At 48.8% G+C, this 27,349-nt stretch overlaps 1 protein-coding gene and 1 non-coding gene across 2 annotated transcripts; one reads left to right on the top strand and one right to left on the bottom strand.

Annotated features, from left to right (window-relative positions):
* Positions 1 to 27,349, bottom strand: LOC136395193 (unconventional myosin-Ia-like). The gene is given in 31 exon segments (XM_066369545.1): positions 1 to 338; positions 633 to 760; positions 936 to 1,088; positions 1,187 to 1,319; positions 1,695 to 1,801; positions 3,865 to 3,999; positions 12,130 to 12,204; positions 12,626 to 12,694; positions 12,804 to 12,953; positions 13,438 to 13,531; positions 13,700 to 13,900; positions 14,224 to 14,332; positions 14,335 to 14,449; positions 14,621 to 14,743; positions 14,745 to 14,818; positions 15,096 to 15,120; positions 16,562 to 16,666; positions 16,822 to 16,887; positions 19,060 to 19,146; positions 19,226 to 19,344; positions 19,813 to 19,960; positions 20,086 to 20,189; positions 22,946 to 23,044; positions 23,414 to 23,477; positions 23,613 to 23,659; positions 23,877 to 23,981; positions 24,179 to 24,273; positions 24,525 to 24,640; positions 24,750 to 24,876; positions 26,111 to 26,475; positions 27,274 to 27,349. Coding segments are annotated over 29 exon segments (3,084 nt in total). The 5' UTR covers positions 24,864 to 24,876; positions 26,111 to 26,475; positions 27,274 to 27,349; the 3' UTR covers positions 1 to 214.
* TRNAT-AGU (transfer RNA threonine (anticodon AGU)) lies at positions 17,688 to 17,763 on the top strand. The gene has a single exon. It is a non-coding gene; the product is annotated as a tRNA-Thr (tRNA).

Here is a 27,349-nt window from a genome sequence, read left to right as displayed (position 1 = left end):
AAATCACTCGTTTTATTAGTGGGCAAAGAGGCTGAGGGTGTGAGGAAGCTATGTTTGGAGAAAGGACTGGGATGGTTTAGAAGAAAGGTCCTCTTCAAGGGTTCTTCAGTCTCGGAGCGCCAGGGGGTTAGATAGGAGATCCTCCCCCAAAGATGGGAGGGGCTGGGCTGATCCAGGAAGAAACTGCTCTCTGCAGGAGGCCCCCACCTCCTCCCTATAGAGTCACTTCCAGGCTATGACTCCCCTTCTTCTTGAAGCTTAGCTTGCCATTCCCATTACCCGTAGGCCCCTGGATGACCTTGACAACCACATTGCTCTCCTTGAACCTCACTGAGAACCTGGAGGGGGATAGACAAAAAGGCAAAGCTAGTGCCCTCATCCCCTATGCCCGTATTTTCATGATGGTTTCCCCTCCCCTTCTTGAGGCAAATGCATCTCCCTCTACCCCCCGCCTGGGTCAGAAGACTCAAGAACCAGAGAACTTGGGTGGGGAGACTGAGAAGCCCCTGCAGGCCTGACCCTGATGACGCAGTATGCTTCACTTTCTGACTACATGAATTTTTCTGGTCACCATGACCAACAGCTTTGTCATCTGGCCCAAACCCGTCCCTTGGCCCAGCTCATCGCCTTACTGCTCAGTCACGGTGACTGGAAGCTGCCTCTGTGTGGTATCCAGCACAGATCGGTACATTTTACTCAGCAGTTCAATCACATGCTCACTGACCAACAGGAAGTCCCCCTTGGAGCCCACTGATGATATCTTAGGAAAGAAAAAAATAGCGGGGAAGGGATTCATTTTTCTCCTCAGGTACAGCCTGAGAGACATCAAAGGCCCAGAGTAAGAGATTTGGTCCCCACTGCCTCGAGCCCACCTCAGGCCGGTGATGCCCACCACCTTCTCCAGTCTGAGGCCCTGCCGCAACCAGCTCTGATACCTCACTCAGATGCAAGCAAAACAGCCCATCCTTGAAGTTGGTGACTGACACTCCAGCCACACTTTCCAGACCAATGACAGTTTTGGCCTGGTACTTCTTGGCGTCTGTGAGAATCACATGCCCCTTGGTCAGGAGTAGAATTCGGGAGGAGGTCTAGAGACAGAACAGAAAAGGGTATGGCAAGGTGGGATCGACCTCCAGCCTTCCAGCTACCATCCTAGGCTTTGAATCAGGCTGTGGGGAGAGTTCACCTTGCCATCGCCACGATTGACCTTCTTCACTGTCTCTGCCACCAGAACAGTCCCATGCTCTGTGCTCTTCAGCTTCTGCAGCTTGGGGTTCCCTTGCAGCCCAATGTAGTCACCACGGAATGGAATGGGGACACTGAGGACACAGAGAAATACGCAGTGGAGACAAGGTCCTTACCACTGACTCCCAAGGCCCTGTACCTCCCCCCACTGAGTTCCCATCTTAGTCCTCCAGTGCCCCTTCCCCATTCTCCACCATGTCCTGTAGCTCCATGGTTCCAGGCCCAACACCCATATCCCCTGGGAACCTGTTAGAATTGCTGGGCCCCCCCCCCCCAGACCTGCTGAATCAGAAGCTCTGAGCAGGTGGGGTGCAGCAATCTGGGTGCCCACGAGCTTGCTAAGTGATTCTGATGCACGCTAAAGTGTGAGCCCCACCCCTGTATCGCCCCTGGGGACTACTGTCTTTGACCTTGATAACACTGACTGTGCGTGTCTGAGATGCTCTCACCTCTGGGGGTACGCGGCTTTCTTGCCCTTGAACAGTTCACTGGCACAGAGCTTCTCCTGCAGGGTCTCCACCTGCTTTGGGGACAGCTGATCCCAGAATTTCTTGCACTGTGAGTGGGTGGGGGCAGAAGCTATGATCATGGAGGGAGAGGGCAGGGCTGGAAGGCGGGTGGGGAGACAATGAGACGCGGAAGGACAGGGACTAGAGAAGAGAGCTAGAGGGAAGAGAACAGGCACTAGACACTTCAGAGCGCGCAGAGGCCGGAGGAGCATTGGGGAGCAGCTTGGGGACTAAGGGATGCTGGGCAGCGGCATGGAAACAATCAGATACAGCCCCCATGAGGCCGTACACCCAGCACACAGCACAGCCCAGTCCCAAACAGGTGCTCAGTAAGTATTTCCTGAGTAGAGGAACACTGTGCTAAGTGAAATAAGCCAGACACCAAAGGACAAATATTGTACTATTCCATTTATATGCGGTACCTAAAATATAGTCATGTGCCACATAACATTTCAGTCAGCAACAAACTGCATGTACTGTGGTAGTCCCATAAAATTATAATGGAGCTGAAAACTTCCTTTCACCCGGTGACGTCGTAGCCATGGTAATGTCATAGCACACACATTACTCACAGGTTTGTGGTGACGCTGCTGTGAACAAACCCACTGCACTGACAGTCATATAAAAGTACAGCACATGCAATTATGTACATAATACTTGATAATGGTAATAAACAACCATGTTACTGGTTTATGTATTTACTATACTATACTTTTTTAAAAAAATGTTTATTTTATTGATTTTAGAGAGAGAGAAAAGGAGAGAGACAGACAGAGATGACAGAAACATTTATTTGTTCCTCTATGTGCCCTGGCCGGGGATCGAACTGGCAACCTCTGTGCTTCAGCATGATGCTCTAGCCAACCGAGCTATCTGGTCAGGGCTATACTATACTTTTATCACCATTTTAGAATGCGCTCTACTTACATTAAAATAAATGTTTGCTATAAACAGTATGCTATGTTATGCCAGCAGCAGCCTCATAGATCTTGTATTTACCGTGTCTCTTGATGGCATTGTATTCTCTTGTGCTTGCTTTAATCTCTTGTTGCTCTGTATAGTAATATGCTGTATGGGTTTGTGGCCTAGGCGCACCAGACTATACCATACAGTCTAGGTGTGTATTAGGCTAAACCACCTAGGTTTGTGTGAGTGCACTCTATGATGTTCACTCAACAAAGTCACCTAACAGTGCATTTCTCAGAATGTATCCCAGTCATTAAGCAGCATATGGCTCTAGTCAAACTCCTAGACACAGAAAGTAGGCTGGGGGGTGGGGAAAGGAGAGGAAATAGAGAGACAGACTCCTGCATGTGCCCCAACCAGGGATCCACCCAGCAACCCCATCTGGGGCTGATTGCTCTGCCATCTGGGGCCATGCTCGCAACAGTGCTATTTTTAGCACCTGGGGCAGAGGCTCCACGGGGCCATTCTTAGGGCTTGGGCTGATGCGCTTGAACCAATCAAGCCATGGCTGCGGGAGGGGAAGAGAGATACAGAGAAGGGGGAAGGGGGTGGGTGGAAAAGCAGATGGTCACTTCTCCTATGTGCCCTGACCAGAATCAAAGCCGGGACATTCACATGCTGCCATATATTTCAAAATGGTTAAAATGGTATATTTTGTTCTATATGTTTTACTACAATTTTTTTTACAGAGACAGAGAGAATCAGAGAGAGGGATAGACAGGGACAGACAGACAGGAAAGGAGAGAGATGAGAAGCATCAATCATTAGTTTTTCGTTGCGCATTGCAACACATTAATTGTTCATTGATTGCTTTCTCATATGTGCCCTTGACCACGGGCCTTCACAGACCGAGTAACCCCTTGCTCAAGCCAACGACCTTGGGTCCAAGCTGGTAAGCTTTGCTCAAACCAAATGAGCCCTCGCTCAAGCTGGTGACTTTGGGCCCAGTGTTGAACCTGGGCCCTCTGCATCCCAGTCCAACACTCTATCCACTGCGCCACTGCCTAGTCGGGCTTACCACAATTTTTTTAAAAATAAAGAGTGGAAGAGGTAGGAAGAAAAGAAAAATCAGAAGAAGGAAAAAAGGAAAAATGAGAGGAGAGGTGCCTGGGCCCCAGGACAGGCTTCCCTGGACCCCACTCACCTTCCATTGGTGGAAGAGCCGCTGCAGCTCCTGATTAGCTGTGTTGAAGCACTTGTAAGGGGCAGCTGGCCACCTTTTGTCCAAGATATTGGTAGACGGCAAATTGTTCTTCAGCCCCAGTAGGAATTTCTGTGCCTGGGTTGGAAGCAGGGGAATTGAGAACACAATGATGAAAAGACAGACATCCCCCCACCCCGCCCCAGACAGGCAAACTCATAACCAGATGCTGCCACTTAAGTGGAGGAAGGCCACCCAGAGAAGCAACAGGTGGAGTGGAGGAGACTGGAGCTGAGGAGAGAGAAAGGGGCCCTCTCCTGGATCTCTTTCAGCAGGAAGTGGAGGCTTGAGGCGGGCCAGTAAGAGCATGAATGGGAGATTGAAGGGAAAGGATTAGCTCCAAGCAGAGACTTGCAGCCTAGGGAAGTGAGGTGAGAGGAACCAATATGAAAACTGGCCTTGATATTTTGCTCCTGTGGCTTTGTACTCTCTCAGTTACGTACAGCTGGCTGCCACTGTCTGCGCTAGCTAGTGGACAGGTACTAACTCTCCCCTCCTCTCTGATCAGTCAAGCCCAGCACCTCAACCTGGCATTCAAAGTCTTTTACTTAGAGCGTCAACTCATCACAGGATCCCTTGCTTCACTTTGGCACACCAGCCAGACGGGACTCCTCGCCATGCCCTTTGCTCAGCCCATGCACTAACCGCTGTGTGCCTTAGCTCGTGCTGCTCCCAGCTCCACACTGCCAGTCCACAGTCTGCCCATCCTTTCAGTTGCAGGACAAAGCCTCCTGGTTTCCTGGTCCAGGTGGGGGGGCTCTCCTTTCTTTGGAGCCCCCTAGCACTTGGCCTGTACTTCTGTTTTTCTACTACTGTTATTTGCGTGGAAATCTCCCTCTTAGTGAGTCTCCCAGGACTTGAGTTTTTTCACCATTCAACATTTATTGAGTGTCTGCTCTGTGCCTGGCACTGTTCTAGGTATGGAGACAAAGCAGTGAACAGAGCAAGCAAAGTCGTTCCTCTTACTGGGGTTAGTTACATTCTACTGGGGGTAGGGGAGGATACTGCCCACAAGCAAATGAACACATATTATATAGCCTGACCAGGCGGTGGCACAGTTGATAGAGTGTCGGACTGGGATGCTGAGGATCCAGGTTCGAAACCCCAGAGTTGCCGGCTTGAGCACAGGCTCATCTGGTTTGAGCAAGGTTCACCAGCTTGAGCACAAGGTCGCTGGCTTGAGCAAGGGGTCACTCACTCTGCTGTAGCCCCCCGTCAAGGCACATATGAGAAAGCAATCGATGAACTACTAAGGTGCCGCAATGAGGAATTGATGCTTCTCATCTCTCTCCCCTCCTGTCTGTCTGTTCCTCTCTCTGTCACTCACACACACACACACACACACACATACACACATACACACACACACACCACATATTATATAATGACAGTTAATTACAAATGCTATGATTCAAAAAAGCAGGCTCTGAGACTGGAATGAGTGGCAATATATTCCAAAACCAGAAAGAAAGCCACTGTGACTGAACTAAATTGAGTAAGAGGAGAGAAGACTAGAGATGGTTGGTCAAAGAACACGAAGGGCCCTGTAGGCTGCGGAAGAACATAAGCTTTTCTTTCTTTCTTTCTTTCTTTCTTTTTTTTTTTTTGAGTGAGATAAAGACAGACAGGGATAGACAGACAGGAAGAAAGATGGAAGCATAAACTCATAGTTTCAGTACCTTAGTTCAGTGGTGGGATTTAAATAATTTAACAACCAGTTCTCTGCCCTAATGACCACTTTAAGTATAAAAGTATGATATACCGAAAGGTGGTTTATTATTTCATGCACTTAATACTTAAAGAACAATAAAAAGAAGTACACAAAACTAGATTGTTATTAAGACTTAAAATATTAATAAAAAGATATTAAATAATACCTGACAAAAAAACAATAAAATTGTTATTTAAGATATTTCCATATTTCCTCTTGATTAGTGTCCTCACTTGCAATTTTTTTCAGCTATGGACACAATGAACATTACTATTGGCGCTTAGAATACTCTGTCACGGCCTGACCTGTGGTGGCGCAGTGGGATAAAGCGTTGACCTGGAACACTGAGGTCGCCGGTTCGAAACCTTGGGCTTGCCTGGTCAAGGCACATGTGGGAGTTGATGCTTCCTGCTCCTCCCCCTTCTCTCTCCCCCCCCCTCTCTCTCTACTCTCTCTCTAAAAATCAATAAAGAAAATATTTAAAAAAAAAAAAAAAAAAAAAAAAAAGCCTGACCTGTGGTGGCGCAGTGGATAAAGCGACAACCTGGAAACGCTGAGGTTGCTGGTTCAAAACCCTGGGCTTGCCTGATCAAGGCACATATGGGAGTTGATGCTTCCTGCTCCTCCCCCCTTCTCTCTCTCTCTCTCCCCTCTCTATAATGAATAAATAAAAAATCTTTAGAATACTCTGTCACGTAAATGAATGTTAAAAAAGAGTAAGAGGCCTGATCTGTGGTGGTGCAGTGGATAAAGCATCGACCTGGAATGCTGAGGTTGCCAGTTCAAAACCCTGGGCTTGCCTGGTCAAGGCACATATGGGAGTTGATGCTTCCTGCTCCTACCTCCCCCTTCTCTCTCTCTCTAAAAATTAATAAAAGTAAAAAAAATAGTAAGAAATGGAATTTTGTGATTTCCACATTGGGTGGCTTCCCAGGTGCCCACCTTATAGAGAACCCTGATTACAAGTACCATTTTAACAACTGGTTGGAGGAATTCAACAGAAAATCAGGTATTGGTTCTGCTGGACCAGTGCAAACTGGCTGAATCCCACCACTGCCTTAGTTGTTCATTGATTGCTTTCTCATACGTGCTTTAACCAGGGGGCTACAACAAAGTGAGTTGACCCCCTTGCTCAAGCCAGTGACCTTGGGCTTCAAGCCAGCGAGCATAGGGTCACATCTATGATCCCATGCTCAAGCTGGTGACACCTTGCTCAAGCCAGTGGCTTCAGGGTTTTGAACGTGGTTCCTCCACACCCCAGGCTGATGTTTTATCCATTGAGCCACTGCCTGGTCAGGCAGGACATAAGCTTTTATTCGGAGTGAAACAGATGACCACTAAAGGGTTTTAAGGGGAAGAGTAACATAATCTGACTTAACTTTTTTTTTCAAAGATTAAAAATTTTAAATTATTTATTTATTTTATAGAGAGATAGAAGGGGGGAGGAGAACAGGAAGCATCAACTCCCATATGTGCCTTGACCAGGCAAGCCCAGGGTTTTGAACCGGCAACCTCAGCGTTCCAGGTTGAAGCTTTATCCACTGTGCCACCACAGGTTAGGCTGATTTAAATTTTAAAAAATTTAATGCAATTTGTTTTTGTATTTTGAAAGTTTTTAAACTTGCATAATAGTTGAAGAAAATATTACAATGAAGATCTGTATACCATATAACCGTAACCTAAATTCACCAATTGATAATGTTAACGTCTTGCTCTATCCGCACATTCTCTAACATATGCACACATATATACAAATGCATATGAATACACACATATAGGACTTCCCAGCAAGATGGCAGCATAGGTACTCACCTCCTTCCACAATCACATCAAAATTACAACTACGGAAAAATCATCATTCGAACTTCCTGAAATCTGGCTGAATGGAAGTCCTACAACTAGGGAATTAAAGCAGCCACATTGAGGCTGGTAGGAGGAGTGGATAGGCAGAATGGGCTGATCCCACACCCACATGTGGTGGGTAAAAATCAGGATGGATGTCTCTGCTGCAGAAGTTTCCCCTAAGAAGCGAGGGGTCCCAGCCCCACACCAGGCCCCCAGCAAGAGTTCCAGGAAGAGAAGTTCCCATGACTTTGGCTGTAAAAACCAGTGGGGATTAAGGTTGAGGGAGAGGGAGGGCTGCTGGAGTCCCAGGCAGTTACTCTTAAAGGGCTTGTGCCCAACTCACTCAGACTCACTTCCTCTGAGCTCCAGCACTGGGGCAGAAGCTTAAAAGGCACCAGGACCTACCGGGAGGAACTGAATTGTCCAGCATCAAGATGAAAGTGGTAGGGGGCAGCTTTCTCCAGACAGAAGTGCTGGCAGAGGCCACTGTTCCTTTGATGAGCCCTTCCCCCACAGAGCTGGCAGGCTGGTACCATATCTGAGACTCCTTCAACCTGGTTCACACTGTTTGCCCTGCCCTGGTGATTCCCTGAGGCTCTGTCCCACCCAACTTTCAGGCCCACCCAAGCTGTTTCCAGTGGCTTTTCCACACTAATAGCCTATCTTAGCTCATGCTTCATATTTTCCTAAAATCTCTCAAGCAAACATATTCTGGCCTCAACATGCCCCATACTTCTCACTAAGTGGCCCCAGGCCCAGTGCTAGCAGCGATCAGCCTTGGTCTGCAGCTTAGCCTTGTCTTGGTACCTCCAAGCCCAGTACAAGTAGCAGCCACCTGCAGATCACTTTGTAGCTTACGCTGGTGTCCCCAAGTAGACTACAGGTGGCAGCTGACCTTGGCCTGCACCTCCTGGGAGGCCACAGAGCCAGCTCACTCAGTGGACAGCTTCAGACCATGTCAAAAGCATCACCACCCAACCACCTCCATAAGCAACATACTCAAGGGAGTACCAGAGCCCTGCTGAAGTAAGTTCTGCTCCATGGGGTGGGAACACTGAACAGTTGATCCACTACGTTGGTCAGAGTTCAGTGGTTGGTGGTCATAACTAGTCCTTGCAGCTGACCTACCTGGAGGTAAACCCCTCCCATTGATGTACCAAGAGCAATCAAGGCTCAACTATAAGAGAAGGGTATACACAACCCACACAGGGGTGCACCTGGAGCACCGGTTTGAGTGAACAGAGAGGCTGTGACATGGTACTTACAGAACACCTACTACATTAGGCCACTCTACCAAGCCTCGGAGATGTAGCAGCTCTACTTTATACATAGAAACAAACACAAGGAGGCAGCCAAAATGAGGAGACAAAGAAACATGTCCCAAATGAAAGAGCAGAACAAAACTCCAGAAAAAGAACTAAACTAAATGGAGACAAGTGATCTACTAGAAGCAGAGTTCGAAACATTGGTTATAAGGATGCTCAATGAACTTAAAACTTTTCACCCAGCCCTCCAGCCCCCCTCCCCTTTGGCAACCATCAAAATGTTCCCTGTATCTATGAGTCTGTTTCTGTTCTGCTTGTTCATTTATTTTGGGGTTTTTTTATTTACTTTTATTTTTTTTTAGTGAGAGAGAGAGATAGACACACAGACTAGAAGGGAGAGAGATGAGAAGCATCAACTCGTAGTTGTGTCACTTTAGTTGTTCATAGATTGCTTCTCATATGTGTCTTGACTGGGGGCTCCATCTGAGCCAGTGACCCTTTGCTCAAGCCAGCGACCTTGGGATCATGTTGATGATCCCACACTCAAGCAGGCGACCCCGTGCTCAAGCTGGCAAGCCTGCACTCAAGCCTGATGAGCCCATGCTCAAGCTGGTGACCTTGGGGTTTTGAACCTGGGACCTCAGCATCCTATGTCAACACTCTATCCACTGCACCACCACCAGTCAGGCAACAATAATATTCTAATAACTATGTGTGGTGTCAGATGGGTACAAGATTTATTGGGATATTTACTTAGTAAGTTACATGATATTTAATTACTGCGGTATACATCTGAAACTAATATAAGAATGTAAGTCAACTGTAAATGAAAAAAATACACAAATATATATAAATCTTCACTACCACATCATCCTAAAGTAGGTTACAGATATCATAACAGTTCCCACTAAAAATTATGCATCTTCCAAGAACTGGGATATTCACATATACAATCACAATTCCATCATTTCGACTAAGAAAATTAACATTAATTAGATTTATTTATCCAACAGCAATGCATATTCAAATTTCTCCTAATGTCCTTTATAAATTTCTAAAAATATCCTTTTTAGCTTTGTTTTTCTTGTTTCTGTTTCAGGATACAATCAAGTTTCACTGGTGGCATCTGTTTACTCTCCCCTGATCTCAGGATTCATAAGTCTTTATATTTTAGGGAGTACCCAGAACCCTTTTTATTTATGGAATAAAATTACTAAAGGTATAAAAAATGACTTGATCTTGAGCACTGCCAAATTTTTGAAATTTCTATGAAAATCTTTTATTAGGTTTAAAAAATTAAAACAGAAGAAAGCACAGCACACAGTATATTGCTCTAGGAACTAGCCACGCTTTTTGTATCTTCTACACAAATACCTAGCAAACTTGGTCTCATCACCCTGAAGTCTCTAGTCCTTGGTCTGGTTTGAATTTAACTCAACATTCCTAAATATCTTCCATAATCTCTGATGTTCTAATTGATGTGGAGCCTATAAAAGTTTTATTTGTTTTGTTTTGTTTTCTAGATCTAGATAGTTTTGCCTTTTCCTATGCAGCCCTCCTGCCCCTCAGGCCCAGCCAGGGGGCCCAGGGGGCCCAGGCCTCTATTGGGGGATGGAGGGTATGCAGTTCTAGACAGTGGTTAAAACTTTGGAGTCAAAGAGTTTGTATCCCAGCTCTACCATTTACCAACTGTTGGACTCCTAGAAAGTTATTCAACCTCTTTGGCCTTAGATTTTACCTATAAAATGGCATACCTCTCAGGATTGTTGGTAACATTAGAGCTAATGCACGTAAAGGGTGTAGTGCATAGTAAATGTTCAAGAAATAGTAGGTACAGACAAGGCAATTGCAAAATATAGACTAGTCAGAAACACTGGAGGAATTCATGCCTAGTGGCTCCCTGCATGCACTCTTCTGTAGGCATTGTGATTTAGTGAAATACTGATCTAAACCCAACAGTTCCTGAGGTGATGTTCAGCAGATACCTGATAATATATAGGTGGAAGAAGAAAAAAATTTAAAAATAGTAATAAAAAACATAAAAGACTAGAAAGAAAAAAAAAAGAAAAGAAAAGGTGGAAGAGGAGCAAGTCATGGTATAAGAGCAAAACCAGACTACAGGTCTCAGGAATGCAGTTATGCAGCAGGAACTCTGAGACGGCAGACACCCTGGAGCCAGCTCAGGAGAGGCAGGCCCAGGAAAAGGGAGCTTCTCTGCAGAGAGGAGAGGAGGGCACAGTGATTGCTCAGGGAGGCAATGGAGAGAGCCCCAGAGCCCCAATCCTCCACTCAGCCAAGGGATCCAGCCTCTCTGACAACAAAGAGCTCCAGTGGAGTGTTTCGTGTGTCTCCATGAGCACGGTTAGAAAGAGTCCTAACAACTGTCAAAAATCAAATCAGTGGAGGGCAGTTCCAATTCACCCCCATCTTCTGTCTAGACTGCCTGTTCTTCCTCCTGCTCTCTGGCCTTTCCCAAGGTTTCATTGGAAGTACTGCTCCCCCCTGTCTGGTTTCCCTCGGACACTTCTCAGAAGCCACATTGCTATCTATCACCCTTCTCTGTCCCTGTGTTCTTCTCACTGGAAACTGACCATAGTTTGAATGTCCAGGCCTGGTGCTGGCTTCTTCCTGCCCACTCTGACTTGGGTCCTACAGAATTAAGATCCTTCCTGAGGCTTAATTTTAGACTTGCCTGCTATACTTTCAGAAGAGATAGAAGGAAAATACAATTCCTCCACTTTCACCCCAACTCTAAAATAGACCTCAGAAGGTTGGATTAGCTAACCCTGTATGTCCTCATTCTGGTCTCCAAAAAAGGCTAAGCTCTTCAACTGTTGTTAACCATCCAGCCCAGTCCCTTCTTGGGTGTGCTGGGACCCTTTCCTACCACAAGTTTGCCTGCAGTGTCCACTCAATCCCAAAAGTTTTTGTGTTGTTGTTTTTTGACAGAGAGAGGGACAGATAGGGACAGACGGACAGACAGGAAGGGAGAGAGATGAGAAGCATCAATTTCTCGCTGGGCACCTTAGTTATTCATTGATTGCTTTCTCATATGTGCCTTGACCGGGGAGCTACAGCAGACCAAGTGTCTCCTTACTCGAGCCAGAGACCATGGGCTTAAGCTGGTGAGCCTTGCTCAAACAGGATGAGCCCATGCTTAAGCCAGCGATCTCAGGGTTTCAAACCTGGGTCCTCCGCGTCCCAGTCCGATGCTCTATGCACTGTGCCACCACCTGGTCAGGCTCAAATGTGTTCTGAATCTGCTCCTGGTCCCTGAGGCATGCAGGGCAAAGTTTGAGTCATCTCTTCTCAAAACTGATCTTTCTCTTTCAAACCTGTCCCTCCATTTTCAACCCCTCTCTTCCACCCTCAGCGCCCAGCACTTACCATGCTCTTGTAGATGAAATCTGCCAAGGTGAGAGCAGCCCCTGACCGGAAGTATTTTCGATAATCCTTGCGGGCCTGCCAGGGACAGACAAGAAAGGAGCCAAAGTAAAGATAGTTAGACCTGTAAAACAGAAGATAGACCTGGAAGAGGTTCTACTCTTTATTAACCACACAAAGAACAGAGAAAGATTAGAGCTGAGACTGTAGCTGCAGAGAATCAAGTCAGACAAGTTGACAATGAGGAGGACACTCACAGCAAAGGGCAGAGCCACACATATATACAAATCTTCCCAGCATGCATTCACCCTCCCAGACACACGCGAAGCACAGCCAGACACGGACATGCCATTGCACAGAGGCATGTCCTAGGTTCAGGCAGGACTTGCTTTCTGCCACTGTCTCCCCTTATCAGCTAGCTGGGACAATCCAGAAAGAACCATGTGGGGAGGGAACGGTGCGTGGGGAGGGAACCTCTTTCCCCTTTCCCATTCATTACCTTCCACCCTCTCACAAAAGCCTGGATCAACAATACTGACGCCTTTATCTTTCCATGGCGTTTCTTTTGCTGTAGGAAACAATGGGCCTGTTAGAAAAACTCCACCTCCTGAATCACCTCTCCCACTTCCCACTGTCCTATTAGAGTAAGAAGATAGGTCTTTGGGGGTAACTGGTACCCTGTTGCCCCGAAACCAAGAGGAAATGAGGATCTGGCTCTTGCGCATCTGCTGGTAGTGGGTGCGGCAGCGCCAGCCTCGGTATATCTTCTGTATGAGGGTGGCCAGCTGCTGGATTCGAAGACGCCTCTGCTCTTCCAGATAGAAAAGCTGCGGAGAGTTGTAAGGGTGGCACAGAGAAGCTGGCCTAGGGGAACAGTGCTCTATTTCCTTTACTCCTCAGCACCAGAAGCCTCCCAGCCAGTGTTTTATTTGATCATTCCTTTGTCTGCTTAGTTAATTCCTTTATTTATTAATTCATTTAACAAGCATCTACTGAACTCTGATCTGTAGCAGGCAATCTGCTAGAATTTGGAAACTCACACACGAGTGGCACATCAACCAGACTTTAAGGAGTCCTGCTTCAAGTGGAGGCCCTCAGAGCAGGCCATGCCAGCACACCTGACTCTCGGGGCTCTCAGGACAGGGTGCGAGCCCAAGGACTCAGTGCCCGCGGAGAGGAGACCTCCTCATCCACTGTCCATCCATTCAAGGTTACAGATACTCCCTTCCCCATCCAGCTTCTTACTCAGATGAGCTCTCCAACTCTCCCACCTTCTACCCCCACCAAATATAAGTGCACTCTCCAACTCACAGTCTTGGGGCTTTTAATGAAGATCTTTGTCTTCCCAAAGGTTACCTCCTCTGAGGACCTGCTCAGCTCCCGCAGAATCTTCTCCACCCCCTCCCTACAAGAGCAAGTGGGGAGAGCTGCCGCGGGCCAGCCCAGGGGTGGGTCCTCTCCACCTCTCCCCTGATCCCTTTCATCCTGGGAGATGAGTTCAGGGTTTGAACAAGAAGTCTTCCCCCACAGATGTTCCCTGCACTGCCCTTCTCTGCTCCCCAGGGCATCTTACCGGTCTTCCCCATTCCAGTGAGGCCAGGTGGTCCGGCTCAGCAATCGGTACCTTTCCAGGAAGGACCCATAGCCTTGGCGGAAGGCATAGCCTGCCCGTCGCACCCGCACGTTCTCCAGCAATCCCAGGTACTGAGCCTGGGTTGCCACCAGCTCCCGGGAGAACCGACCTGGCTGCTGGTGCTCGTTGGGCTTTATACACCTGGTGGGAGGCAGGGCAAGGTGCAGGCTTCAGAGCTCCATCTTTGCCAGGGTAACCGTCCCGGTCTCTACATTCCAACTCTGCATACACTCCTCTTAAGTGAAAATTTTCAGAGGAAGTGGACACACTGGCTTTTTCAGTTTCACTCGCTATGGTATGGTCCCTACCCAAATCTGATGCTCTCCCTGTTGCAGCACTCTCAGCAGCTCATTGGGCTATTTTCCATGAGGAAAGGGCCTCTGATACCTTTATTCCAGAGACCACCCCCCCCACAGACATGTTATACATATGTAGCATGTTCCCCTGTGTGCCCAGTATGTCACCTGATGTAGTTGGGGTTCTTGGAATATAGGTTCTTCATAAGTATGGCCACAGAACTCTTAAACTGGGCCCCAGCAGTCGGGGGGCGTTTGAGAGATGTCTGCTTAGGGTCCCCTCAGGGAACAAGGACCGGAGGAGGGGATTCTGGGCCTTCCACATGGCCCGGGACAAGTCCCGGAAGAGGAGGTCGTTATTCTTGTCACTGAAGCTGTTCACATTATAAGTCACCTGCAGAGGAATAGCTATTGGTCTGGAGAGCCCATGACCTTGTCCCAGCACTTGGCCCTCCCAGTCTCATTGTGAAGTAGTCCCAGTTCTCATCCCTCCCCCCAATCCGTCCCCCATTGCCTTCAGCCTGTGCTCAGGCCCTAGTCCTGACCCTGCATCCTGCCACATCACCTTGCCCGCGTAGTGGCAGATGCGGAAGCAGCTGAGGCCCATGGTGTGGTCATACTGGCATTGGGCGTTCTGGGTGACTTTGCTCTCATAGTAAGCATGCTTGTGGAAAAGCAAATGGCCACACTGCTCTGGCAACAAATGTAGATTCAAGGCACTTAAGTGAGTTTATCATCAAACAACAAAGCTAATTTCATACATCTGCAAAGACCTGCAACAGTGATTCTCAATGTTCAGTATGCATTGCAACTACCTAGGGGCTTGTTAAAGCACAGATTGCTTCCCCTGCCCCACGGGTTCCTAACTCAACAGGTCTGGGACAGGGCCTGGGAGATTCATTCTAACATGGTCACAGGGGATGGATGCTGATGCTGCAGGACCACAGGTGAACCACTGAGCTACAGGATACTTTGGGACTGTTTTGTTGTGGGGTTTTTTTTTTAAGCAAAAATGGTACAGAAGCAGAAAACACAAAGACAGTCTTCCTGTGATTTAGGGATTTGCTGGGCATCAGGCCTACAGGCAGAATAGCTCCTGATTGCACCCAAGGGCCAGATGGAGGGGTTCAGGCCATTCCCGGTGTGACTGGGAACACAAGCCTTTCTCTCCCTCCTCCTTCACAGGTCTTTAGGGAATGCAGAGTATGATTAAGTTGTCTTCCCAATTTATTCCAAAAATGTCCTCCCTGATGGATTAAATGAATTACGATGTTCTTATAATCCTATGTAGATACAAAAAGCATCTTTATATACTGATATAGAAAGATCTCTTGTTAACTTATGACAGCAAGGTGTAGAAGAGAGTGTATGCACTGCTACTTGAATAAATTTTGTGGGGAAATATATTTGCAGGCTTGTTTGCCTACACAGCAGAGACCTCTGGAAGGAAACCTGCTTCAGGTGCCTCTAGCAGGGGTCGTCAAACTTTTTATAAAAACCACCCACTTTTGCAGTGCTGGTCAACCTGGTCCCTACCGCCCACTAGTGGGTGGTCCAGCTTTCATGGTGGGCCAATCGCTAGGCTGTTTGGTTGCATGGTAGGGACCAGGTTGACCAGCACTGCAAAAGTGGGCAGTTTTTATAAAAAGTTTGATGACCCCTGCTAGTAAAGGGAGGAGATCGGGTGGCTGGGCCAGGGCGGGAGAGAGGCCTCTCTGTAGACATCTTTTTGAGCTTTGTGAATTTTGAAGCATGGAAATGATTTATGTATTTGACCATATACAAATTTAAAGGAAAACATACAAAATACTTCTTAAAGCTTCTCCATACATTGTTGCCACAGTGCCTGAAATTCTGCCACAACAGAGTCCTGAGAGCTCACAGGGTGCATCCCTGGGAGGGGTTTGATGAGAGTGACTCAGCCGTTCACACTTTGGAGTGAGTTAGCTCAATCAGAGAGCTGTGCTAACACCCAGCCATAGAAAACGGGGGTTTTCACTGAGCTGGGGAAGGAGTGTGGAGATTCTGAGCCACGGGGCACTTATGGTAAGGAAGTCTAGGATCGGGGGGGAATGCAACAGCAGCCAGGGCCTGGAGGAGACAGAGGAGTCCGAGGTGTTAGAGAAGAGCGCAGAAAGGGATGTGGTAGGGTGCCAAAGACAGGAGAAATGTTCCTTCTAAATCTGGCTCCTAGCATGCCATAGGCTATGCACAGCTGTCACTTCACTCGGCATGACCCTGCCCCCAACACAGCCTGCTATCAACCTGCCACCCCTTTTCCTAGCCTGGCTGGAGTGGGAGGATGGGGATCTCGGGGAATGGAGAGCAGAAAATGAGGGCTTCCTGGTAACGCTGGAGTGTTCAGCTGTGCAGGGGAAACATTTTGTCCTTTGTGTTCCCATCTGGGAACAATTGAGAGGAAATTGTGATCGAGGAGAAAAAAGCGACCTGGTATGTCCCTAGAAGTCTTTTAAGAGAGGGGATATAGGGAGAAGGCCTAGTTTACCTCTCTCTCGTACTCTTCCTGCTCCTCTTTCAGTGTGATCTCTATGAACACCTGCTGCAGCTTCTCATTGCAGTAGTTGATCACGAACTGCTTAAAGCTATTGTCCTAAGGTAAGGCACACAGTTTAAAGAGAGAGACCAGCTCAGCCCAAGACTCTAGCTTTCTCTCAGCCCTACTGCCCCTCTGCCACACCCCCCTTCGAGCCCATCACCCCTAACCCTAGGGAAGCAGGGCACTGAGGTTGGGCAAAGTTCTCTTACCTCTAGTATTTCAAAGCCATAGATATCCAGGACACCCATGACCTTCTTCTTCTCCCCGGTGCCCACCTGAAGAGGAGGAAACGGTAAATCTAGGCCAGGCCCCCTCTGTGCACCGGGCCAGGCCCTTCTGCCGTAGGAGTGATTGGAGCAAGGGACAAACAGAGGTTCGGTGAGCAGGACCAGGCTGGAAAGAAACTGTTTGGATTTGATTGGCCTTCCTCTTCTCTACACTGAAGTACAAGCAAAGAGGGAGGAAAAGGAAGATGCAGATTCCAGGATGATGCCCCATGATACGAGGTGGAGAGACACTAAAATCCTCTCAGGAAAGTAACTATCTCTTATATTTTTTTGAGTATTTTATAAAAAAACAACAACTATGTTCTTATTTCATTAATCCTTTCATAAGCCTATAAGGTATGATAATTTCCATTTTACAGATGAAAAAATCAAATTTCAAAAGGGCTAATTGGCCAAACCTAGATTCAAATCCCATTTTACCCCACTGCCTTCCAGTAATAGCATCTAAATTGATGGCATTTTCTTGTACATAATTTTTAAATAATAGCTCTATTTTGATCTACTTTACATACCACAAAATTTACCCTTTAAAGGTATACAATTCAGTGGGTTTTTCAAGTATATTCAGAAGGTGTACAATGATCACCACGACCTAATTCCAGAGCACTTGGTCATCCCCCACCCCCCTGCAAAGAAATCTGGTCCCCACACCCATTAGCAGTCACTCCTCATTTCCCGCGCCCACCCCACCCCGTGCCACTGGTAATCGCTTATCTACTTCCCACGTCTATGGATTTGCCTATTCTGGACATTTGGTATAAATATCGGTCATACAAAATGTGGCCTTTGCCCTGGCCGGTTGGCTCAGAGGTAGAGCGTCGGCCTAGTGTGCCGAGGACCCGGGTTCGATTCCCGGCCAGGGCACACAGGAGAAGCGCCCATTTGCTTCTCCACCCCTCCGCCGCGCTTTCCTCTCTGTCTCTCTCTTCCCCTCCCGCAGCCAAGGCTCCATTGGAGCAAAGATGGCCCGGGCGCTGGGGATGGCTCTGTGGCCTCTGCCTCAGGCGCTAGAGTGGCTCTGGTCGCAACATGGCGACGCCCAGGATGGGCAGAGCATCGCCCCCTGGTGGGCAGAGCGTCGCCCCATGGTGGGCGTGCTGGGTGGATCCCGGTCGGGCGCATGCGGGAGTCTGTCTGACTGTCTCTCCCTGTTTCCAGCTTCAGAAAAAATGAAAAAAAAAAAAAATGTGGCCTTTTGTGTCTGGAGGCTTCCACTCAACATGTTTCCAAGGTTCATCTATATTGAGTATGTATCAGTATTTTATTCCTTTTTATGGCCAAATAGTATCCCATTCTATGAATATACTGCATTTTATTTATCCATTCATCAGTTGATGGACATTTGGGTTGCTTCCAATTATTTGCTGTTAAGAATAATGCTTCTATGAACATTCATGTATATCTGTTTTCAATTTGCTTGGCTCTATACCTAGGAGTGAAATTGTTGGTTGTATGGTAACCATGTACATCATTTTATCTGATCCTCACTAAACCTGTGAAGCAGGTAGGCATTAATGTTCCATTTTCCAAATCAGGAAACTGATACTCAGAACCTTTGTGAAACTGAAAGGCCACACAGCTCGTAATTAGTCCATCCAGAGAGTTGAATTAAAAAAATCAGTGATGTTGCCTGACCATGCAGTGGCACAGTGGATAGAGCATTAGTCTGGGATGCTGAGGACCCAAGTTCAAAACCCCAAGGTCACCACTTTGAGCATGGGCTCGCCAGCTTGAGCGTGGGGTCTCAGGCTTGAGCATGGGATCATAGACATGACCCACTGGTTGCTGATTTGAGCCCAAGGTTGCTGGCTTGAAGACTAAACTCGCTGGATTGAGCAAGGGGTCACTCGCTCTGCTGTAGCCCCCCGGTCAAGGCACATATGAGAAAGCAATCAATGAACAACTAAGGTGCTGCAAGGAAGAATTGATGCTTCTCATCAACTCTCCCTTTCTGCCTGTTTGTCCCTCTTTCTCTAAAAAAGCAAAAACAAACAAACAAAACAACTAATGATGTTTCCACAACACTATCGGAAAAAACCATACACTACTCCTCATTGTCCTCACTCTGTTCCTCTCAGAACCCAAGGTGTGGGGCTGGTGACCAGGACAAGAGAAGTGAGGCAGGCATGAGCATGCTGAAGGAGGAGGGCAATCTCTCACCTTGATACTCTCATTGATTCGCTTCACTATCCAGTTGAAGAGGCGGCTATAGATGTTCTTAGCCAAAGCATCCCGAGCATACTGAGCCTGCAGGGCAGGGCCAAGCTGGTTAGTGTGGCAGCCACTGAACAGACGCAGAATCAGCCCCTTCCATCAGGCGCCTTACCTGAATGACATTGAGTGCAGTAACCACCTTTTCTTTGGCAGTTTCCATGGTCCTTGAGCACAAAGCTCTCTCTAGTTCCTCTGAATTCAAACCCACCATTTCCGAAATCTCCCGAACACCTGAGGTGATGAGGAAATACAACATGGCTTGAGAGAGGGCTTTATCCCAGGGGAGGGAGGAAAGCTTGATGCATGGGATTGCTGGGAGCTCCTGCATCTTGCTGAAGAAACCCCTACAGCCAATCCAGGACATGGCCCTAAAGAAGGTCTGGGAGGAGGGAGAGAAAGGGGAGGTCTGGGAACTTCGCATGCATTATCTACTTTAATATGAGAATCTCCCGAAATAGGTATAATTGTCTCTATTTTTCAAAAATCAACTGAGACTCGGAAAGATCTCAGAACCTATGTCTATCAAACTTTAAAACCTAATTCCAATATGCCTCACTGGGAGTTCTCAATGGTTATGTTTGGGGAGAAACTCAGGAGCGGGTTGAGTGGGACTAAATCTGAGTGAATTATGCTAGAGACGGTGAAAGGACAGCAGGAGATTCAGGGGGCTGGATGGGGACGTCAGCAGGGGGTGCAGACCTCTCCCATCACAGATGCCGCTTGCTGGTGTCCCATTGGCCTGGAACTCGTCTGACAGCTCCACGTTCCCCAGCTTCAGCACCAGAGCTGTCACCTCTAGCACCTGTTGAATCTCCTCTTCAGAGAACCCAATCACAGTCATTGCATTCTTCAGGAGAAAGCAGAAATCAGAAGCTGAATTGTGGTACCAGTCCAATGTCTCCCTTCTCAAAACCAGAGCCTGGGCTCAGGGGATGGCCTAAGGGCCCAAGCCTACCTACCCTGTGCACCCACCTGCATAGCCTTGAAGTTGGAGGCATCATCCATGCCATCCACTCTGGACACGTCCTGGTTCAGATAGGCATAGCCACTCGTCTCCCGTTCGAGCTTCAGGGCCTCTAGGGGACCAGGGTTGGGGAAAGAGTGAGCACACCAGCTCCGCGAGCCTTCCAGCCTTGACCCTCACAGCCCTAGCCCTGGGTTGGTTCATTCATTTATTCAAAATAGCATGTTTTGTTTTAGTTTCTTCCCCTTGCCTCTTTTGTTTGGGGGTGATTAATTCCTATAATAGACTATAATGTTAAGTAGTATTTAGAGTTTAGGTGTTCATCATCATTGGGTTTTCTCCCAATTTTTATGAAACAAACGCTTCATTTTATCTTCTCCCCATCCACAGTTTCTAAACAATAAAAACAAGCAAGCCGGCCCTGGCCGGTTGGCTCAGCGGTAGAGCGTCCGCCTGGTGTGCGGGGGACCCGGGTTTGATTCCCGGCCAGGGCACATGGGAGAAGCGCCCATTTGCTTCTCTACCCCCACCCCCTCCTTCCTCTCTGTCTCTCTCTTCCCTTCTCGCAGCCAGGGCTCCATTGGAGCAAGGATGGCCCGGGCGCTGGGGATGGCTCCTTGGCCTCTGCCCCAGGCGCTGGAGTGGCTTTGGTCGCGGCATAGCGATGCCCCGGAAGGGCAGAGCATCGCCCCCTGGTGGGCAGAGCATCGCCCCTGGTGGGCAGAGCATCGCCCCTGGTGGGCGTGCCGGGTGGATCCCGGTCGGGCGCATGCGGGAGTCTGTCTGACTGTCTCTCCCCGTTTCCAGCTTCAGAAAAATACAAAAAAAAAACAAAAAAAAACAAAAAACAAGCAAGCCCTCCATACTGCTCTGGGCCCAGTGGTCCTGGAAGGAGGAAGGTAAGAAATAAAGGGTGAGGCCCTGGCCGGTTGGCTCAGCGGTAGAGCGTCGGCCTAGCGTGCGGAGGACCCGGGTTCGATTCCCGGCCAGGGCACACAGGAGAAGCGCCCATTTGCTTCTCCACCCCTCCGCCGCGCTTTCCTCTCTGTCTCTCTCTTCCCCTCCCGCAGCTAAGGCTCCATTGGAGCAAAGATGGCCCGGGCGCTGGGGATGGCTCTGTGGCCTCTGCCTCAGGCGCTAGAGTGGCTCTGGTCGCAACATGGCGACGCCCCGGAGGGGCAGAGCATCGCCCCCTGGTGGGCAGAGCGTCGCCCCCTGGTGGGCAGAGCGTCGCCCCCTGGTGGGCGTGCCGGGTGGATCCCGGTCGGGCGCATGCGGGAGTCTGTCTGACTGTCTCTCCGTTTCCAGCTTCAGAAAAATGAAAAAAAAAAAAAAAAAAAGAAATAAAGGGTGAGCACGCATCTCCCCTCCCCCAGCCTCACCCTCTCACCCTTGGTGCACTCATTATTTGTTCACCAAGCGCTGACAGAGTGGCAGGTGCTGTGTTCCCCAGCCCTCATCACTCCTCTGGAACGCTGTCTCTGGTGTTGTGGGGCTAAGCCAAATGGCTCCTTGTGTCCCCTGTTGTGAATGTCTGTCCCAGCCCCTTTTACAGGGACTAGACTTTGTAGTTTCCTCTCCCTCCCACAAATGAACAATTTGTGTGTCAAGACTGTTTTTCATCTTCATAGTCTGTATACCTGGCTGTCATGCAGGAACTTTTTTCTTTTTAAGAAATGGATCAAGGGAATGGTCAAAGTTGTTTACCTGAGATGGGAAGGAGTAGGTTAATCATGGAACTTTAGGGAGATCAATTCTCTGTTATTCAAATGATCTAAGACTCAGTGAGTATCTCTCAAACTAGAATTTAATGGCAGCTTCTCCCAAGACACAATTTTAAAACCGAGGCTTACTGACGAGGGCCGTGTGAACAGAGAGTGAGTCAGAAAGGCCCTGGGATGATGACACTAGCGAGGCCCCGCCTGGACTCAGCTTAAACGAGTGAGTGAGATGCTCAGCCAGAACATGACCATAGTGCACAGATTCAGACAAGTTGAACACAACCAAGACTACGAAGCCAGGAGTGGGGATGAGACCTGTGGGGGCTCCTGCACCATGGTGGTCTGCCAGAGGGAAAAAGCAAATAGGCACAAGTCCAGCACAGGGTAACCAGAAACCAAAGGAACAGGTTCTCAGGGGGCCAGATCCACAGTGCTCACAGCTAGAGGGGAAGGAGGAGCAAACTTGGGCAGGGCCTTCAGCCTCAGGCCAGTACAGCATTCAAGCTAGAGTGGGCTCTTCCCCAGGACAAGCGAGCATGCCCCATTGGTCACACTATTGCAATGTATCTGTTCACACATCTGCCATCCCTAGGAGACTATAAGTTCTTCAGGGACAGAATCCATGTCTTATTCTATACCCCCAGAGGTTAGCACAGTGTTTGATCCTAGTAAGTGTTCTAGAGATGTTTGATGAATGAATGAATGAATGAAGCCTACATAGAACTATCTAAGAATAGGGTCCTGGGTGAAGGAGATACAGACCGAGGACACCTTCAGTTACAAGCTCATTGAAAATTCTTGAACACTTGCAACAGCCTGCTTAAGTCTCTGTTGAATTATTAATAAAATCCCTTTAGTTGAAGATAGGAAAGGATGGTAGGTGAAAATGAGTGTTCCATTTTTGAAGCCAGCTGGGGGAAAGGGGAACCGGATAGGACAGAGAAGTACAAGCAGTGAAGAGGCAAGAAAGCTTATTCCTAGCGGTAAAACCGCAGAAACGAAAGAGAACACAGAGGTCACAGGATTTGTTCCCAGCAATGGTGTAGGAAATTTGGGTGAGGAATACAAGGAGAAATCTGAGGGGATCTGGGGGTGGGGGGCAGCAGGGATTGAATGGCAGCTGGGGATGTTCCAGGCAAGCACGTACTCAGCAGCTGTGCACCCGCTCCAGCCAGCAGCTGATAGAAGATGTGGAAGTTCCTTTCTCCTTTGAGCTGTTTCACCACTCTGGATTTCTCAAGCAGATCTGGCAGAGAATCAGGAAGTAATGTCCTGCCTGACCTGTGGCAGCACAGTGGATACAGCGTCGACCTGGAACACTGAGGTCGCCGGTTCAAAACCCTGGGTTTGCCTGGTCAAGGCACATGGGAGTTGATGCTTCCTGCCCCCCCCCCCCGAAATGAATAAATAAAATCGAAATAAAATAAAATAAAATAGTGTTCTGAGGGTCTGGGAGCTATCTCAGTTTCCCTCTGATTCTGCCCTCACCCCTGATATTCGTCATGGTTGGGAAGTCTACTGTAGTGTCCCTCCCACCTACAGTAGAAGATTAGCAGAAGGGACACTGTGGGGGCAGGTGGAAGGGGAGGGGTAAGCAGAACGGCAAGACACGTACAGTTAGTGATGACGCCACCGAGGGGGGATCCCTTGAAGTCGAATTCGATATCCATGTATTTTCCCTTCAGAGACCAGAGAGAGAGAGAGAGACTGCTTCCTTCTCTTGTCACCACCTTACCCAGGAAGGGTCCGTGGCACATGTCGCCCTCTGAAGCCCCCACACCCTCTCCTCCCAGACCTGGGAGCTGTTCACTTACAAATCGAGAGGAGTTGTTGTTGCGGATGGTCTTGGCATTGCCAAAAGCTGCAGAGATGAGGAAAGGGACAGTGAGGTGGCTGAGGGGAGAAGAGGGACTCTACAGAAGGAAACGGAGGAAGAAATCCGGCCGTTGGGCCAACCACAGGATTTTCAGGCTGAATGAGAACAGTGGCTGTGGAACAATGGGGTGGAGGGTCTAGGGCTGAGTGGCCCCGGTGGTGACAAGGTGGGAGGTACAGAGGGAAGAGCCTGGAGTCCTCACCCTCCAGCACAGGGTTTGATTGAAGCAGTTGTTCCTTCACGGAGTTCACCTGCTCCCCTTTCCCACAGACGGCCGCCACATAAGACATCACCAGCTTACTAGCCTCTGTGCGAGAGAAACCCTCATGAGGATCCCCCTACCACCCTCCTCGACTTCCCTTTCCAGACCTCAGACCCCTCAGAGTCAGAAAAACCAAGAGGGAATTTTGGGGGCAGGGGAGGGGCAGGACTAGGCCTGGCTTGCAGAGAGACAAGGGGCCGATCCAGCAGTAAGCCCACAGCCTCCCCAGCCAGGTGCCTCACCAGTCTTCCCGGCTCCGCTCTCGCCTGTAATGAGGATACACTGGTCTTGGTCCCGGACCCTCAGTGACTGGTACGCCGCATTCGCCAGTGCATAGCTTGGGGGTGGGGGAGGAAGTCGGTAATGACTAATGAGGGGCAAGTTCAAGACACCATCTTTCTCTTGATCCCTAGCCTCCACAGTCACCCACCCTCCAATTCTGAGGCAAGTGACAGTCCTAGGAAGGGGCCTCCAGAGGGCCAGGGGAGGAAGGGGCAGCTGGAGAACCTCCTTCAGGAGGACAGAGAAAGGAAATTAGGATGTCTCCTCATCAGGAACATGTCACATTCCCTCGGTTCCTCTACTCACATGTGTGGCTTCAGCTCATAGAAGGTATAGCTCTGGTATTTGGCAATGAACTCTGAGCCATAGATAGGCAGCTGTTGGTAGAGATTCACTGAAACCAACACATTCCCAATGTAGGTCTAGAGCCAGGGAAGAAGGTGAAGAAAGTGAGGGGGCAGGGTGGGGGAGAAGGAGCATGTAAATTCTCCAGCCACACACCCACAGTCAGGGGCACCCATATGCACTCACATAAATCTCTTTGTTTTCAAAGCGCAGCTGGAGGTTCTTAAGCAGAGACTCTTGCTCCAGGGGTTCCAGGAGCACAAGGTCCTCTACTCCTATGGAACCTTCCAGAAGAGTCATGTCCAGGGGGCTACTGGGAATAAAGGGGACAGTTTGCTGATGTCTGCTCAGCATTAGAAACCAGTAACAGAGAGGAGGAAGGCAGAAGGGCCTAAGGGAGACACCCCCCCCCCCGCAGTTCTGGCCTTAGCGAGTCCCCAACCTGAAAGAGTCCTCTGGACGGGCCCACAAGAACTGTGGGAGGGAAGCTGCAGACAGCTTGGCAGGAGGGGAGGAGCCTTTGCGCCCTAGTCAGGGCTGGTGAGGACAGGACAGGTGTGGGACAGGACCACCTACCTCTGACCATAAGGGTAAAAAGGCACCAAGGCAGCAACTGGGGATGCATAATTGTGCTTATAAGAGGGAGGGTTGGGAAGACAGGAGAAGTCAAGCTTTGTGGCACAGCCAGGCATCGAAAGCTCTCTCCCTCCTGCGCCAAGGCCTTGGCTAGCCTCTAGACTCCCTGACCATTGTCCATAGTTTTCCTTCTCAACTTCCTACCTCCCACAGCCCCTATTTCAGTCACCCAACTCATCCATGCCCATTTTCTTCCAAAGGTCTCTCCTCCCCGCTCATTGTGACAGTGAGACTCATTTCTCTCAGTGAGACACAGCAGGTGTTCCTAAAGAGGAAGCCCAGCTCTCCTGCTGTTCCTGTGGGACTGAGCCGGCAGGGTGAGCCGGAATAGGACAGAATGTCACTCCCTAAAGGAATGAAAGAGCCATATCCTCCTCCTCTCCTGCATGGCTGAACCTGCATGGGGGAGGGGAAGGAGGCAGGAATGGAAGGTGGAGTGAGAACGGACCCAGGTTGCCTTCTCCCTTCCCCCTGCTTTCCCCAAGCTCCAGGAAAAGAAATACTTGCCACTTCCTGGAAGGACACACGAAGGGAGCAGCAACAATACTGAAAATTGCAGCCTCTAGCAAGCATGTGCTATTACCATGGGCCAGGCAGGGCTCTAAATACTTTACATATATCCATTCATTTGATGCTTACAATTTCCCCATGAAGTAGGTACTAATTTCTATCCCTATTTTCCAACAAACAAAAAATGTGAAACAAACAAAAAATGTGAAATTGTTAAGTAACTTGGCAGAGAAGGGTGAGAAGCAGAAGCAGGGGGCTGGGAGAGGGCATCTTCTCTGAATCTGGATTGGAGGGAAGTAGAAATATGACTGGTTGAAGGCAGGGAAGGGGAAAAGGAAGCAGCCCCCAAATGAATATCCCAAGATGTAAAAAGAGCACTGACAGGTCAAGGCTAGACTCACCCAACACTGGAACTAAGGTGTAAGGTCACTGTCCTTTGCAGAATGGTGGATAAAATCCCGACTGGACAAGAAGGAGGCTTAAGATGCCGAGCCCCAAAGGTGGAGGAGAGGGGCCTCTGTTAACGGGAGCTGTCCATGGTGTCAGGGAGGTTAGGGAAGAGGCCGCCCTCCTCTTGCCAGTGTCTACTCTTCTGACCTTCCTCTGTGCTGCCTCCTCCAGCCAGGGTTCCCTGTATCAGTCCAGCCAGGAGAAGCCAGAGACAGGCAGCTCAGCACAAAGTCCGGGGCTGTTCCTGTTGAGGGTGCGGCTCGCTTAACCCTTCACAGGCCTGAAGCCCGGAAGGGAGACAGTCACAAGAAAGCACCTGTAGGAAAGGGTATCTGGCTGGCCTTAGCTGAGCACCTCAAGTAGAGTTCTTGTGCCATTGTCCTCAAAATTTGGAAATGAGAGCAGGGGTGCAATTTATAGCAAAGGACAAGCTTTCCCAAACAGTCAGAAATTTGTCAGGGAGGAGGGTACGCATGGGTGTCTTTCTAACAGAGAATCAGTACCTCCCTCAAACCTGTCTTATTGAGAGTCAGGGGGAGTCGATGCCATTACTGGAGGAACTAAGCAGACACAAATCCCCAAATTCCTCTCCACTTTCTTCCCCCACCATAAATCAGACCCCATCGTACAGCTCTAAAAACTAAAGATGGTAATGACACATTCGTATAGACACCAGTTTCACTGAACTTCTACCTGTATCATCACTTTGACTCACACCCCTGTGGAGTAGGCAGTGCAGACACTCCATTAAACAAGAAGATCAGGGGCAAACACTGAGGCTCCGAGAGGTTACACAATGTGCCCATTGTTCCACAGATAGTATGAGGCAGAACCGGGAACAGATGCAGCTAAGTCAGCCATAAGTGCCAGCCCAAGTCCAAGGTATATCGAATTTTAAAATCCTTCTGTGCTAGGATACTCAATAAGACCCTGAGATAATGTTTACTGGGCATTAGCAAAGCTGGAAATATCTGTCTCCAAGAGATAATAAGCTTACGAAATCCTACTTTCCAGGGATTTCACCCACCTAAAAAAATTCCTAAACAGCAAGCTCGCTATGCCCACCATTCCCCTTCCTAGGCATGCACAAGGAGCAAATTAGGTAATTACAGACACTTAGCTGAAGACAGAGACTTGATTCTCCAACTTGCAGTCACAGCTGCTTGGTTCAAGGTCCAAATGCTATTGCT

The sequence above is a fragment of the Saccopteryx leptura genome, chromosome 2, assembly GCF_036850995.1.
Source record: "Saccopteryx leptura isolate mSacLep1 chromosome 2, mSacLep1_pri_phased_curated, whole genome shotgun sequence".
Taxonomy (NCBI): domain Eukaryota; kingdom Metazoa; phylum Chordata; class Mammalia; order Chiroptera; family Emballonuridae; genus Saccopteryx; species Saccopteryx leptura.
The sequence above is the reverse complement of the archived record's forward strand: the minus strand, read 5'-3'. Positions and strand labels throughout refer to the sequence as shown.